Consider the following 13150-nt stretch of genomic DNA (forward strand, 5'->3'; position numbering starts at 1 on the left):
AGACTTCATTTTCTGACCACAATACAGGTAGAAATTAGCAACATTTACAAATAAAGACCCTCCAAACAAAAACAGCACAGAAACAAAATACTACATATGCAAAAACTTTCTCAAAATCAATTCTTGGGTCAAAGCAGAAATCAAAATCCCAAACAGAAACTACCTAGAAAATAGCAATAGAAACATTACTGAGGTAGAAACTGTTTGCTGCCTTTATAAAGTCCATTCTCCTCTCTCTTTTTACTAACTGAACATTGATTTTGTTGCATGTTGATGACCAGCTAAAGCACCCTATTTTCCAATCTCCCTTGCAGCTGGGGGTGGCCATATGATTAAGTTCTCACTAATAAGATATAAAGGATTATTGGTAGGTGGGGATTCCAGGAAAGCTATTTAAAAAGAAAGTTGAGTCACTTGGCCTAAGCCTTTGGCCTATGTGATCCCGGATCAACTATCTTGTAATCATAAGGGGTCTAATATATGTTGAAGAAGATGAGTGGAAAGATAGAAGGGGTGCTCCTCATCCCCGGTCTCTTTCAGCCCTGGACTTCCTATCTCTGGGGAAAAATTCCTGTCTTAAGCTGCTATGTGGGAGTCTGTTAGTAGGAGCTGACATAATTTTTAAGTGACTTAGTTACAAATCACCATTTATGTGATTGAAGAATGAAAATAAACAAGTAAAGCAAGTCAAGGACTTAGAAATGGAACCACAAAGTAAAACAAAGGAAAGTGGAAGGAAATAATAAAAATCAAACTAGAACTCAGTCAAGTTGAAAATTAAAGAAAAGCTTGATAAATCCAGGAGCTAGTTCTTTAGGGAAACAATTTTAAAAATACATACACAGATATATTCTACCAGTGTAATCAGGAAATAGAAGAAGAAAATACAACATTAGATAATAAAGAAATGAAATGATTTCTCCTACCCAAATTCTGCAAATAAATTTGAAAATTGGATGGAACAGATGATTTTCTTGGAAAATGTGCTAGTAGATTGACTCTAGAATAGAAAGAAAACTCAAAAAGTCTCTCAAAAGTGGAGGGGAAAAAAAAGAGACAGCTGCTGTTTGTGACCAGTTGCTACTGCTCTTCCCGGAGTCCCTTTGCCGTTGCGGTTTTGCAGTGTTACAAGTGAATTTCTGGTGGGGAACCTCGGAGTGTGAGGCAGGGTGGCCATCCTGCTTGGTGAGCTGTCTGTAGTCATCTGACAAGGTTGGCCACACACCAGAAAGGCGATGGCGACTATTCTTGGCATCAGGACCCATCACAAAATACAGAGCCCTGAGTGTTCTTCATTTTTTAAATAACATTTTCCAGATCAATGTGCTATTGAACTTTTTCGGTAAGAAGAAAAGATTGAAAATGATTTATAATCATTTCATTTCACTGTCAGTCTCACAAACAACTGATTCCTCATGGTAAAACTGTTGGAAACATTATATTCCAATAGTAGTGTTAAAGATTTTGAAGCAAGATTGTGCATAAAAAAGGCTGAAAGTAGTTTGAGAGGAAAATGAACCACAGAGTAACAAAGAAAAATGGTGAGCATCAGAATTCCTTAGCTCTTAATTATTTTCATGGAAAAGTACCTAACTCTCAAATGCTGGTAACTGGAGCATCCTATTGGTTAAAAATAAACAGCATAGAGCTTCAGGAAACCAACTAAACTTAAAAAAAAGAAAAAAAGAAAAGGCAACCAGAACAGCCCAAAACAGAATAACAAAGTCAGAATAACGAAGTTATGCCAAAGGTGTCAGGTCATTACACCGGTTGTCTGCCTTCAGGCCAGAGTTCAAGCCCAGTGTTGTCAAACTCAGTGGCCACGTGGGCTGAAGGGCATCCAGAAAGTCCTGCTTGGTCACCGGAGGGCTGCCCTTCAGCACTTGGTTCTGAGGTGTCTTTGCTGTTTAAAATGTCTTGTTTTCTTTGAACTTTGAAGTTTCCCCTTCCTAATTATTTCAATCTTCGTTTAAACAGATGTAATTCTAACCTAATGTCCTCTTTTTACCCCATCTCTCCTTGGTAGCTGGAACAGTGAACCATGGAGCTGTATTTCGGTGAATATCAACATGTGCAGCAGGAATATGGGGTCCATCTGAGACTCGCAAGTGATGATACCCAAAAATCGAGGAGTTCCCAGAACTCCAAGGCAGGCTCTTACGGTGTCAGTATTCGGGTCCAGGGAATTGATGGTCACCCCTACATTGTCCTGAATAACACAGAACGGTGCCTAGCAGGCACATCGTTTTCTGAAAATGGACCGCCCTTTCCCCCTGCAGTGATAAATAACCTGCCTCTACATTCCAGCAATGGTTCTGTGCTAAAGGAGAACAGTGAAGAACTGCAGCTTCCAGAAAATCCATACGCCCAGCCTAGCCCAGTAAGAAACCTGAAACAGTCCCCTCTCCATGAAGGCAAGAATGGAGTTCTAGATCGCAAAGATGGGTCCATGAAGCCATCTCACGTGCTGAACTTTCAGAGGCATCCAGAGCTTTTGCAGCCCTATGACCCTGAAAAGAATGAATTGAACTTACAAAATCACCAGCCTCCTGAGAGTAATTGGCTAAAAACGTTGACAGAAGAAGGCATCAATAATAAGAAGCCTTGGACTTGCTTTCCCAAACCTAGCAATTCCCAGCCTACCAGTCCCTCCTTGGATGACCTGGCCAAATCTGGTGTGACAGCTATTCGTTTATGCAGCTCTGTGGTCATAGAGGACCCTAAAAAGCAGACCTCAGTGTGTGTCAACGTTCAGAGCTGCACCAAGGAGAGGGTGGGAGAGGAGGCCCCTTCCACTAGCGGGAGACCCCTGACTGCCCACAGCCCACATGCCCACCCCGAAACCAAGAAAACCAGGCCAGATGTTCTTCCTTTCCGGCGACAGGATTCAGCGGGACCCGTCCTGGATGGAGCTCGGTCCCGGAGGTCCTCCTCGTCATCGACAACTCCCACGTCTGCCAACTCTTTGTACAGGTTTTTACTGGATGATCAGGATTGTGCCATCCATGCCGACAACGTCAATCGTCATGAAAACAGAAGGTATATCCCCTTCCTGCCAGGAACTGGACGGGATATTGATACGGGATCAATTCCTGGTGTGGATCAGTTAATTGAAAAATTTGATCAAAAACCTGGGCTTCAGAGAAGAGGAAGGACTGGGAAGCGAAACAGAATTAATCCAGATGACAGGAAAAGATCCAGAAGCGTGGATAGCGCCTTTCCTTTTGGCCTCCAAGGGAACTCCGAGTACCTGACTGAATTCAGTAGGAACTTGGGCAAGTCAAACGAACACCTCCTCCGGCCTTCCCAGGTGTGCCCGCAGCGGCCACTGTCTCAGGAGCGCCGTGGGAAACAGAGCGTGGGCCGTACCTTTGCAAAGCTGCAGGGAGCAGCGCACGGGGCTCCATGTGCCCACTCCAGGCCTCCCCAGCAGAATATAGATGGGAAAGTTCTGGAAACCAAAGGTACTCAGGAAGGTACAGTGATCCGTGCGCCCTCCCTTGGTGCACAGAGTAAAAAGGAGGAGGAGGTGAAAACAGCCACTGCCACGCTGATGTTACAGAACCGGGCAGCAGCAACTTCGCCTGATTCTGGTGCCAAGAAAATTTCTGTGAAGACATTTCCTTCGGCCTCGAATACTCAGGTAACACTAGTGCAATTCCTGTTTTTATTTATTTATTTATTTATTTATTTATTTATTTATTTATTTTTAAATTTCCTCTTCCTTCTAAATAATCTAATGATGTACTCATGGTGCATGAGGCCATAGGAGTTACACATCCTCAATCTTGTATCAGGAATCACACAGCTGATCTGTTTCGTTATCCAATTGTGTCCTACTCACGATGTCCTACTGCCAATTGTATAGTTTTCTGGGTCCTTTGAAGTTCAGCTGGATTCCCATTGCGATCTCTCTGTAAAGTAACTTGGCAGACGCTATAGAGAGGCTCAGTTGTTCTGTTTGTGTATGCATGAAATCTGAAAGTATGCAGAATTTGTTTCTACACAGAGGCCGAATGGCTAGGTTTGTGTAGATATATTAATTTTCCTCATAAAATTGAGTGACTGGGTTAATTTCTAGCCTGAAAAATTAGGTTAATCTTCATTTAGGTTAATTATCAAGTGATAGAATCTAAGTGGTACGTTTAGTGTTTTGATAGTGACAATAAAAAATAATGATATTGATAAAATGGTAAAAAAAAATGTAGCTAAGTGCTAAGCACTATTTGTTATATATTACAGGATTGCACCAACCCTGTGCAGGTAGTATCTATTAACCTCAATTTACAGGTGAGAACACTGAGGCGAGGAGAAGTTAAGTAACTTCCCCAAGATTATGAAACTGGTAAATGTTGTAACTGCCTCTAAGGAGGATGCTCACTGGAGGAATTGTTTTGTGTTTGGAAGCCTCTGGGAACTTCATCCTCAAGGTCTAACAACAGGCTTTATGTTCCAGGCCACACCGGATCTCTTAAAGGGCCAGCAAGAGCTCACTCAGCAAACCAATGAGGAGACAGCTAAGCAGATTCTCTACAATTACCTCAAAGAAGGGTTAGTGATTTTCCCTCTGAAAGAGCAAAGTATTGTTTCTGGTGGGATTCTTAATTTCCTTTTCTGAGGGCTTAATGTTTACCTTCCTTTTTTGCCCTGTGCCAGCCGTTGGAGGGTTAAAACTCAATGGCTGGGGTTTTCATGATGGCATTTGTCTTGTGTGGTATGGGGTGGGGGTTTTGGGAGGGGTGTGTAGGAAAGTACACCACACTTTAAAAATTAAAATGAATACATTTTAAAAATGACTCTTTACTATTTCAAAAGCAAATTCAAAGATAGGAAGAGTGTCTACTCTTCAGGTTTGAATGGAGTCTGCCGTCACCTTGAGTTCTTCCACGAAATGTTAGTCCTTTAGAAGTTACAAGTACAAACACCTCCCCTCCCCAGAGTTAACATTGGCCAAGAGCCCCTGCTTCCATTATTTTTAAAGCATGTGTGAGTCATTTAAAAGCAGTGCTTTCCATGCTTATCTTGGTGGTTGAGTTGGAATAATCAGGGTTTCAGCCCTTACTTAGATACCAACTGTGCTGGAACTCGAGCAAGGGATTTGAAGTTTCTGTTTCAGTTCTCTCATCAGATATGATTAAGAAGAAGGAAAAAAAAAAAAAACAAAAAAACAAAGCTTTACAGCCTACATGACTGAAAACCAGCCACTTGGCAAATCCTCATTGGTATCAAAATACTGTATATTTTTGTATTGTGCCTTACAATTATTTGTCAGTTTTAGAGCTAACAAAATAGTAAGGCTCAAAATATAAGATAGGGGATCTTTTGAAAAGGAAAAAAAAAAAAAGTAACCCAAAAGATTCATCTAGCTAAGAACTGGTTATTAGTATCTCCCTGTGGAAGACTTTACCATGTTAAGATTAAGGTAGAAGAAATTTTGACTTGTAAAATTAATTATTTTTTTTTTATTTTTTGAGACAGAGTCTCACTCTGTCATTCAGGCTGGAACGCAGTGGCATGATCTTGGCTCACTGCAATCTCCACCTCCCAGGTTCAAGAGATTCTCCTGCCTCAGCCACCCGAGTAGCTAGGATTATAGGTGTGCGCCATCATGTCTGGCTAATTTTTGTATTTTTAGTAGAGACAGGGTTTTGCCATGTTGGCAAGCCTGATCTCTAACGCCTAACCTCGAGTGATCCACCCGCATCTGCCTCCCAAAGTGCTGAGATTACAGACGTGAGCCACTGCACCTGGCCAAAATTCATTAAATTCTTTTATGTATGTATTTTTTGGCACATGATTTATTGAGACATCAGTAAGACAGACTTTAGTGGGAGGTGCCTGTTGAAGGAAGTTTATTTTAAATCTTTTTCTTCTAATTGCTGGGAGTGTGGTAGAAGTTAATAAAACTTAGTATCTCAGTGTTAGCTGTGAAAGCCCAGACAAAGGACTGCCATGTTGACAATCTTGGCTTAGGGGTTTTATTTTTTTAAACATAGGTTAAACAAATTAAGATCATTGTAGGTCATTCTTAGTGTAAGATTTAAGTGTACAGTGTGTTTGTGTGTGTGAGAGAGATACACACAAACCCACTTCAAAGAAAAGGAGAATTCCTTTTGGAATGGACATGAGCCATTTGAATCAAAGAACAGATTGCTAGATGTTCACTGGATGTCTTCTCCAAGCTTACTGAGGATGTGCTAATGTCCCTGGGAACCCTGTCCCAAATTGAGTGGTAACACGTAATTTATTTGGGAAAAAAAGACACCATCCATCCTGCTCTCACACTGATTTTGTCTGAGGCTTTAATGAATTCACAGCTCCTGCAGTTTATCTTCTTAAAGTGCCTGGTGTGTGTGTGTGTGTCATGACATGTAAATTGTTCTGAGACCAATGGGTGTGTCCCTCATTGTTTTCTCTGCTGTCCCTTTTTCAGAAGTGCTGATAATGACGATGCTACTAAAAGGAAAGTCAACTTGGTCTTTGAGAAAATCCAGACCTTAAAGTCTCGAGCAGCTGGGAGTGCACAAGGAAATAACCAAGTAAATGGAAATTTTGTATTTTGTGGAGTGCAGTTAGCATGGAATGTGGTAAACAACTTGCTGTTTCTTCAGTCTGTATGTTTGCTTATAGCAATAAATGGGACATTTCCTGAGTAGTGAGGAGTACTCCCCATGTTTTAAATGTTCATTTGCACCCAACCTTTTTTATTGAGATGGAGTCTCTGTCTGTCACCCAGGCTGGAGTGCAGTGGTATGATCTTGGCTCACTGCAACCTCTGCCTCCTGAGCTCAAGCTATCCTCCCACCTCAGCCTCCCAAGCAGCTGGAGCTACAGGCGTGTGCCACCACACCCGGATAAGTTTTGTGTTTTTAGTAGGGTATGGGTTTCACCATGTTGCTCAGGCTGGTCTTGAACTCCTGGGCTCAAGCAATCCACTCAACTTGGCATCCCAAAGTGCTGGGATTACAGGCATAAGCCACCATGCTTGGCCTTACCGTACAGCCTTTTTTCCAGAAACGTTTAAAGATATTTTATTTAAAAAAACATAGACTATAGTAGGATGATAAAAACAGATGGCGAGATTTAGAAGGGGAAAATAAGTATAAGAGGACTAGCATTGTTGTCGGCAAATGCGGAAGGTAAGCGTGAACAGGCGTGGACCCAGGCTCTGGAGCTTCAGGTGTGAAAGAGAATGGGACTAGAGACTGGTGACGCTGACCAGCTGTGGCGCAGGGGCTAGGAAAGAGCTCAGTGAGTGCCAAGTTAGTTTTTAAATAACTGCCTGTCTGATTGATTGTGCTGAATTTGAGTGGGGACATAGAGGTTTTTTTTTAGGGAGAGAGCCCTCTCACATTTGATAAAACAACTACTGTATGTCAGACACACCTGGTGCCCTGGAAGTAAGCCGCTCTTAAGAGAGTACGGCTGTACACTTGTTCCTCAATCCTACACCACCTTGTGTAGAACTCATTTCCTGCTTGTCCAGCTTCCTTTCCCCTCCCAGGGGAATTCTGCATGGGAAGGAAAGAGGAAGATACCTGGAGGCAGGTAATAGGAAACTTGTCTAGAGCTTCTGTCTAACTTGGGAAATGTACATATAGGGGATAATTTTAGGCATCACCCTACCATCTTTACTACTTGTTATTCCCCCGGCACTCAGCTAACCCATGACGGCTGCGCTGACCTCAAATAGAGCAATGCCATACACACACAGACGCAATTCCTACTGGGGAATCTTTACACCATACTCCTTGCGTATACATCGCCTTGAGGAGCTCTACATAGTTCTTAAAGTCAGTCCAGTATTTCTTTGCTAAAACTCTGAAGTCCAAATTATCAACACGATTCTTGTTTTTTTGTATACCTGCATACAGGCTATGCACAGAGTGTGGGTTGGAATCTCACTGGCTGTTATAAAGCAATATAAAGGGTCTTGAACACAGGGGCTTAGGGTATAACTTAGCAAACAGATGAGTCTTCAACAAATATCCTTTTTATATTATTTTATTGGGGTATAACTTATATAAAGTAAATTACCCAAATTGTATCGGTACAGTACATTGAATTGTTTTTTTTTTTTTTTTTGAGACAGAGTCTCGCTCTGTGGCCCAGGCTGGAGTGCTGTGGCGCCATCTTGGCTCACTGTAAGCTCCGCCTCCTGGGTTCACGTCGTTCTTCTGCTTCAGCGTCCCGAGTAGCTGGGACTACAGGCGCCCGCCACCACGCCCGGCTAATTTTTTGTATTTTTAGTAGAGACGAGGTTTCACCGTGTTTGCCAGGATGGTCTCGATCTCCTGACCTCGTGATCCGCCCGTCTTGGCCTCCCAAAGTGCTGGGATTACAGACTTGAGCCACCGCGCCCGGCCGGTACATTGAATTTTTAACATAGCTTTGCATCCATGGAATTGTCATCCCAATCAAGGTGCAGAACACTCCCATCACCCAGGTTTCCTGGGTTTCTTCCCCATCAATTACACCCCATCCTTCTGGAGGTAATCATATCCTGACTTCTATCACCTAGAGTCGTTTTGCCTCTCTTGACTTTTATATAAGGAAAATTTCACAATGTGTATTCTTGTGTGTCTAGCTGCATTTCCTCAACATTATATCATCAAGATTCTTTTTTTTTTTTTTTTTTTTTTTGAGAGGGAGTCTCGCGCTGTCGCCCAGGCTGGAGCGCAGTGGCCGGATCTCAGCTCACTGCAAGCTCCGCCTCCCGGGTTCACGCCATTCTCCTGCCTCAGCCTCCCGAGTAGCTGGGACTACAGGCGCCCGCCACCTCGCCCGGCTAGTTTTTTGTAATTTTTAGTAGAGACGGGGTTTCACTGTGTTAGCCAGGATGGTCTCGATCTCCTGACCTCGTGATCCGCCCGTCTCGGCCTCCCAAAGTGCCGGGATTACAGGCTTGAGCCACCACGCTCGGCCGAAGATTCATTAATGTTGCATATACTGGTAGCTTTTTTGGTATCGAAATGTAGTTTTCCTTTGTATCTGTATAACACAGTGTGTATTCTTGGTGTACATTTCTGGTTTGGGGCTATTAGGAATAAAGCTACTATGAATGTTATTGTACTTTTTTGTGGAGGGGAGTAAACACTTTTACTCATTTCTCTTGAGAATATACCTGGAGGTAAAATTACTGAGTGATAGGTTAGGCGTGTGCTTAACTCGTAAAGTATTCCTGTTTGTTCTTAGAGCGAGTGCGGCCTTTGGCCTTGATGTTGAGATTGTCCTTGTGGGCCATAGACTAGGGGTGACCAGCCTGAACTGGGGAAGTCAGGGTAGCCCTTCTAGAGACAATGACACTAATGCTGCCTCAAGAAATCATAGAATTATTTGTGAGAAGAAGGGAAGCTGGGGTGTTCTAGGTTAAGTGAATAGCACAGACAAATATAAAGAGGCATGGGTTTGCCATGTTAAAGAGGGAATGTAGTGTAGTGGGAGCACAGAGCCAGGATGGGTGGAGGAACAGCCTGGTAGCAAGGACCTTGGAAGTTAGGTAAGAAGTTTCCATTTCAGGCTGTGAAGGGGGTGGGTTGCCATTGTTAGATTTTAAACAGACGTGAATACCATTGTGTTTGTGAAAGTTTATTCCTTTTGCAGCTTTTGGAGAGAGGTAAGATTAGAGGAAGAGAGACCACATAAAAAGCTAATGCCTGTCTAGGTGTGGTCCCTCATGCCTGTAACCCCAGGACTTTGGGAGACCGTAGAGGGAGGGTTTCTTGAGGCCAAGAGTTGGAGACCAGCCTGGGCAATGTAGTGAGACCCTGTCTCTAGAAAAATTAAAAAATTAGCCAGGCATGGTGGCACATGCCTGTAGCCCCAGCTACTCAGGAAGCTGAGGCAGAAGTCACTTGAGACCTGGAGGTGGAGGCTGCCATGAGCTATGATTGTGCCACTGTACTCCAGCCTGGGTGACAGAATGAGACATTGTCTCTTAAAAACAACAACAAAAGAAGCTGCCAAATCAAGAGATGATGAGAAAATGAACCAAGGCTCTTAGACTTCAGGTTCCTATTACAGCTCCATGACTGTTTAATTGCCACATTTTCCTACTCCTCTTCCCTCCCTCTTAAGTTCGGAATCTGATTATTTGCTGGCAAAGGTTTTGGAGTTTTATCTTTGTGGTGTCAGTTAAGTGATTAGGAGAGAATGTAAAAACCCTCTTCCTTAGGGACGGAGACCATATTGGAAAACAGCAAAGCAGGTAGAGATTTTGTATGGGAAAGAACAATGTATAATTTCCCTCATTGGGTTGGATTTAACGTTCTAAATGGATTGTTCTCATTTTGCCTATGAAAATTGGAAGTTGTGTGTTTGTGTTTCTAATTCTCTTCACAGGGGTAGGTGGGGAAGTACCTCATTCCAAATTTATCACACACAACTTGCACCTGGATTCAGGGACGTGTCAGCCAAGATGCTGCCATTTCTAGCTTTGATTCCTGCTTTTGTTTCTTCCCCTCAGCTATTTGTAGTTTTCTAACCACTTTACTGTAGGATTTTAGCCAAATCCTTTTGAGAGAATCATTGTGTTACTTTCATGGAAGAAGAAAAAAAAGAAGATCCATTAATATTCATACTCAGATCAGAGAGATAATATTTCCTAATAGACTCTCTTCAGTCAGGTCCCTCTTCATTATGGAAATGTAACATCTAAAAGGAGAAAGTCAATTTAGCTAACATACGCTTATTTAGTACTTGCATACAGTCTATGCAGAGAGGGACGGAATCTCACTGGCGGTGATTGAGCAATAATCTCTAGTGTAATGCAGATTTCTGTAACAAATATATGTATAAAGGGTCTTGGGAACACAGAGGCAGGGGCTTTGGGTATACCTTAGCAAACAGATGAGTCTTCAACAAATATCTGTTTTTATATTGTTTTATTGGGGTATAACTTATATAAAGTAAATTACACAAATTGTATCTATACAGTTCATTGAATTTCTAACATAGGTTTGCTTCCATGCAAATACCATCTAGATCAAGATACGGAACACTCCCATCACCCAGGTTTCCTGGGTTTCCGGTGTTCCCCATAAATTGTACCCCCTCCTTCTAGGGGTAATCATATCTTGACTTGTATCACCTTGAGTAGTTTTGGTTTCCTGGGTTTCCTGTGTTCCTTCTGCAAAAATTGTACTCCTTCCTTCTGGGGGTAGTCATATCCTGACTTCTATCATCTAGAGTCGTTTTGCCTTTCTTGAATTTTACATAAAGAAAATTTTACAATATGTATTATAATAAGTATTCTCGTGTGTCCCCCTTCATTTCTTCAACATTATATCAGCAAGATCCGTTAATCTTGCATGTACTGGTAGCTATTTTGTATTGAAATGTAGTTTTCTGTTGTTATCACTCAACATAGTGTATCCTCTTAGTGGTCATTTCTGGTATTTGGCTGTTAGGTATAATGCCATACTGAACATTAGTGTCTTTTTTTTTTTTTTGTAAACACACTCATTTCTCTTGAGAATATATCTAAGAGTATAATTTCTGGGTTGCAAATTGGGCGTTGGTTTAACTCTTAAATGTTGCCAAATGATTTTACAAAGTGATTGAAACAATTTACACTCCTGGTAGTGCTGCATGCCAGTTCCAGTGGGTATATCCTCTGTAACACCTAGACTCTCTTCCATTGCTTTGGTCTACTTGTCTCTCCTTGCACTACTACTGTACAGTTTAATTATTGCAACTTTAATAAGCCTTGAGATCTGGTAGTTTTATTCTTCTCCAAGATTATCTTAGCTACTCTGGGTCTTTTGCCTTGCCATATAAACTTTTATCAGCTTGTCAATTTCCACCAAGAAAAGCCTCTAGGAATTTTGATTGGGATTATACCAAATGCATAGATAAATTTGGTGGAACTGACGTCTTCATGTTATTGGTATTCTTATTTGTGAACATGAACTTTCTCCCCACTTATTTATGTGTGCAGCATCTCTCAGCAGTGTTCGGTCATTTTTGTTGGAGAGGTCCAGCACATCTTTCATTTAGATGTAGTCCCTTTCCAGTGCTGTTCACTCCTTTCTGTACTTCCCTGTTTCCATCTAGGAGTGATTTCCTTCAGCCTGGAGAACTTTTTTTTTTAATATCCTGTAGTACTTTTTGGGAGCATTGTTTGAGAATAGCTGTCATTCACTCTCAGTTTTGAGGAACTCTAGTGTGGCAAGTATTGTTTTGTTTCATGAATTTAAAGACATTATTTGTCTTTTGACCCCATTTGGCTCCATTGGAAAGCCGGCCATCATTCTTAGTGTTATTCTCTTGAAAGTGATGTGTCTTTTCCAGCTGGGTGCTTTTAATATTTTATCTTTTTTGTCAATTGTTAGATTTTCACTATGACGTGCCTAAGAGTGATTTTTCTTTTATTTATTTTCCTTGGGATTCACTGAGCTCTCGACTTGACAGGTGCATCAGATTTGAAAATTTCTTGGCTATTATTTAGTCAAATATTGCTTCTTTCACATTCTGTCTCTCCCAGCTCTTCTCAGACTCCAATTAAATGTATTTTAGAAATTTTGATGGTGTTCCTCTTACCCCTTGTGCTCTATTCTCTCTTTTTTTTTTTTTTTTTGTGTGTGTGTGTGTGTGTGTGTGTGTGTGTGTGTATGTTTGGGGCATCAGATATTCTGGATGTTTTCTATTGACCTTTCAAATTCATTAGTCTTGTTTTCTGGCTATGTCAATCTTACTTTAAGACTTTTTCTTTAAAAGTGTCTTTAAAAGAATCTTCTTCTTCATCCTTCTTTTAAAGGATGGTTCTTTTAAGAACTTTTCTTTGGCCAGATGCAGTGGTTCATGCCTGTAATCCTGACACTTTGGGAGACTGAGGTGGGAGGATTGTTTGAGGCCAGGAGTTTGAGACTAGCCTGGGCAACATCGTGAGATCCCATCTCTACAAAAACTATAAAAATTGCCAGGCATGGTGGCTCGTGCTTGTAGTCATAACTGCTCAGAGGGCTGAGGTAGGAGGATCACTTGAGCCTAGAAGTTTGAGGTTACAGTGAGCTGAGATCCAATGAGTTCTTAAATTTCAGATATTGTGTATTGCTGTTTTAGAATGTCTACTTGGTTATATTTTTATAGAATCTATCTCTGGAACTTCATTTAGAAAAATCCCTTTGTTGGGCCAGGTGCAGTGGTTCAT

At 41.6% G+C, this 13150-nt stretch overlaps 2 protein-coding genes across 4 annotated transcripts in view; both read left to right on the forward strand.

Annotated features, from left to right (window-relative positions):
* Window positions 1-13150, forward strand: part of MYZAP (myocardial zonula adherens protein) — a 324346-nt gene that overhangs the window by 74797 nt on the left and 236399 nt on the right. The gene's annotated exons all lie outside the window — the stretch shown is intronic.
* CGNL1 (cingulin like 1) overlaps window positions 1-13150 on the forward strand; it is a 155464-nt gene that overhangs the window by 41738 nt on the left and 100576 nt on the right. For all 3 annotated transcript variants that reach the window (XM_050796776.1, XM_050796775.1, XM_050796777.1), the window contains 3 exons: window positions 2027-3643; window positions 4457-4551; window positions 6434-6539. In XM_050796776.1, the coding sequence (XP_050652733.1) occupies window positions 2042-3643; window positions 4457-4551; window positions 6434-6539 (1803 nt within the window). In that variant the 5' untranslated portion in view covers window positions 2027-2041. Of the gene's footprint in view, window positions 1-2026; window positions 3644-4456; window positions 4552-6433; window positions 6540-13150 lie in introns of those variants that run through there.

Source organism: Macaca thibetana, chromosome 7 (genome assembly GCF_024542745.1).
Source record: "Macaca thibetana thibetana isolate TM-01 chromosome 7, ASM2454274v1, whole genome shotgun sequence".
Taxonomy (NCBI): domain Eukaryota; kingdom Metazoa; phylum Chordata; class Mammalia; order Primates; family Cercopithecidae; genus Macaca; species Macaca thibetana.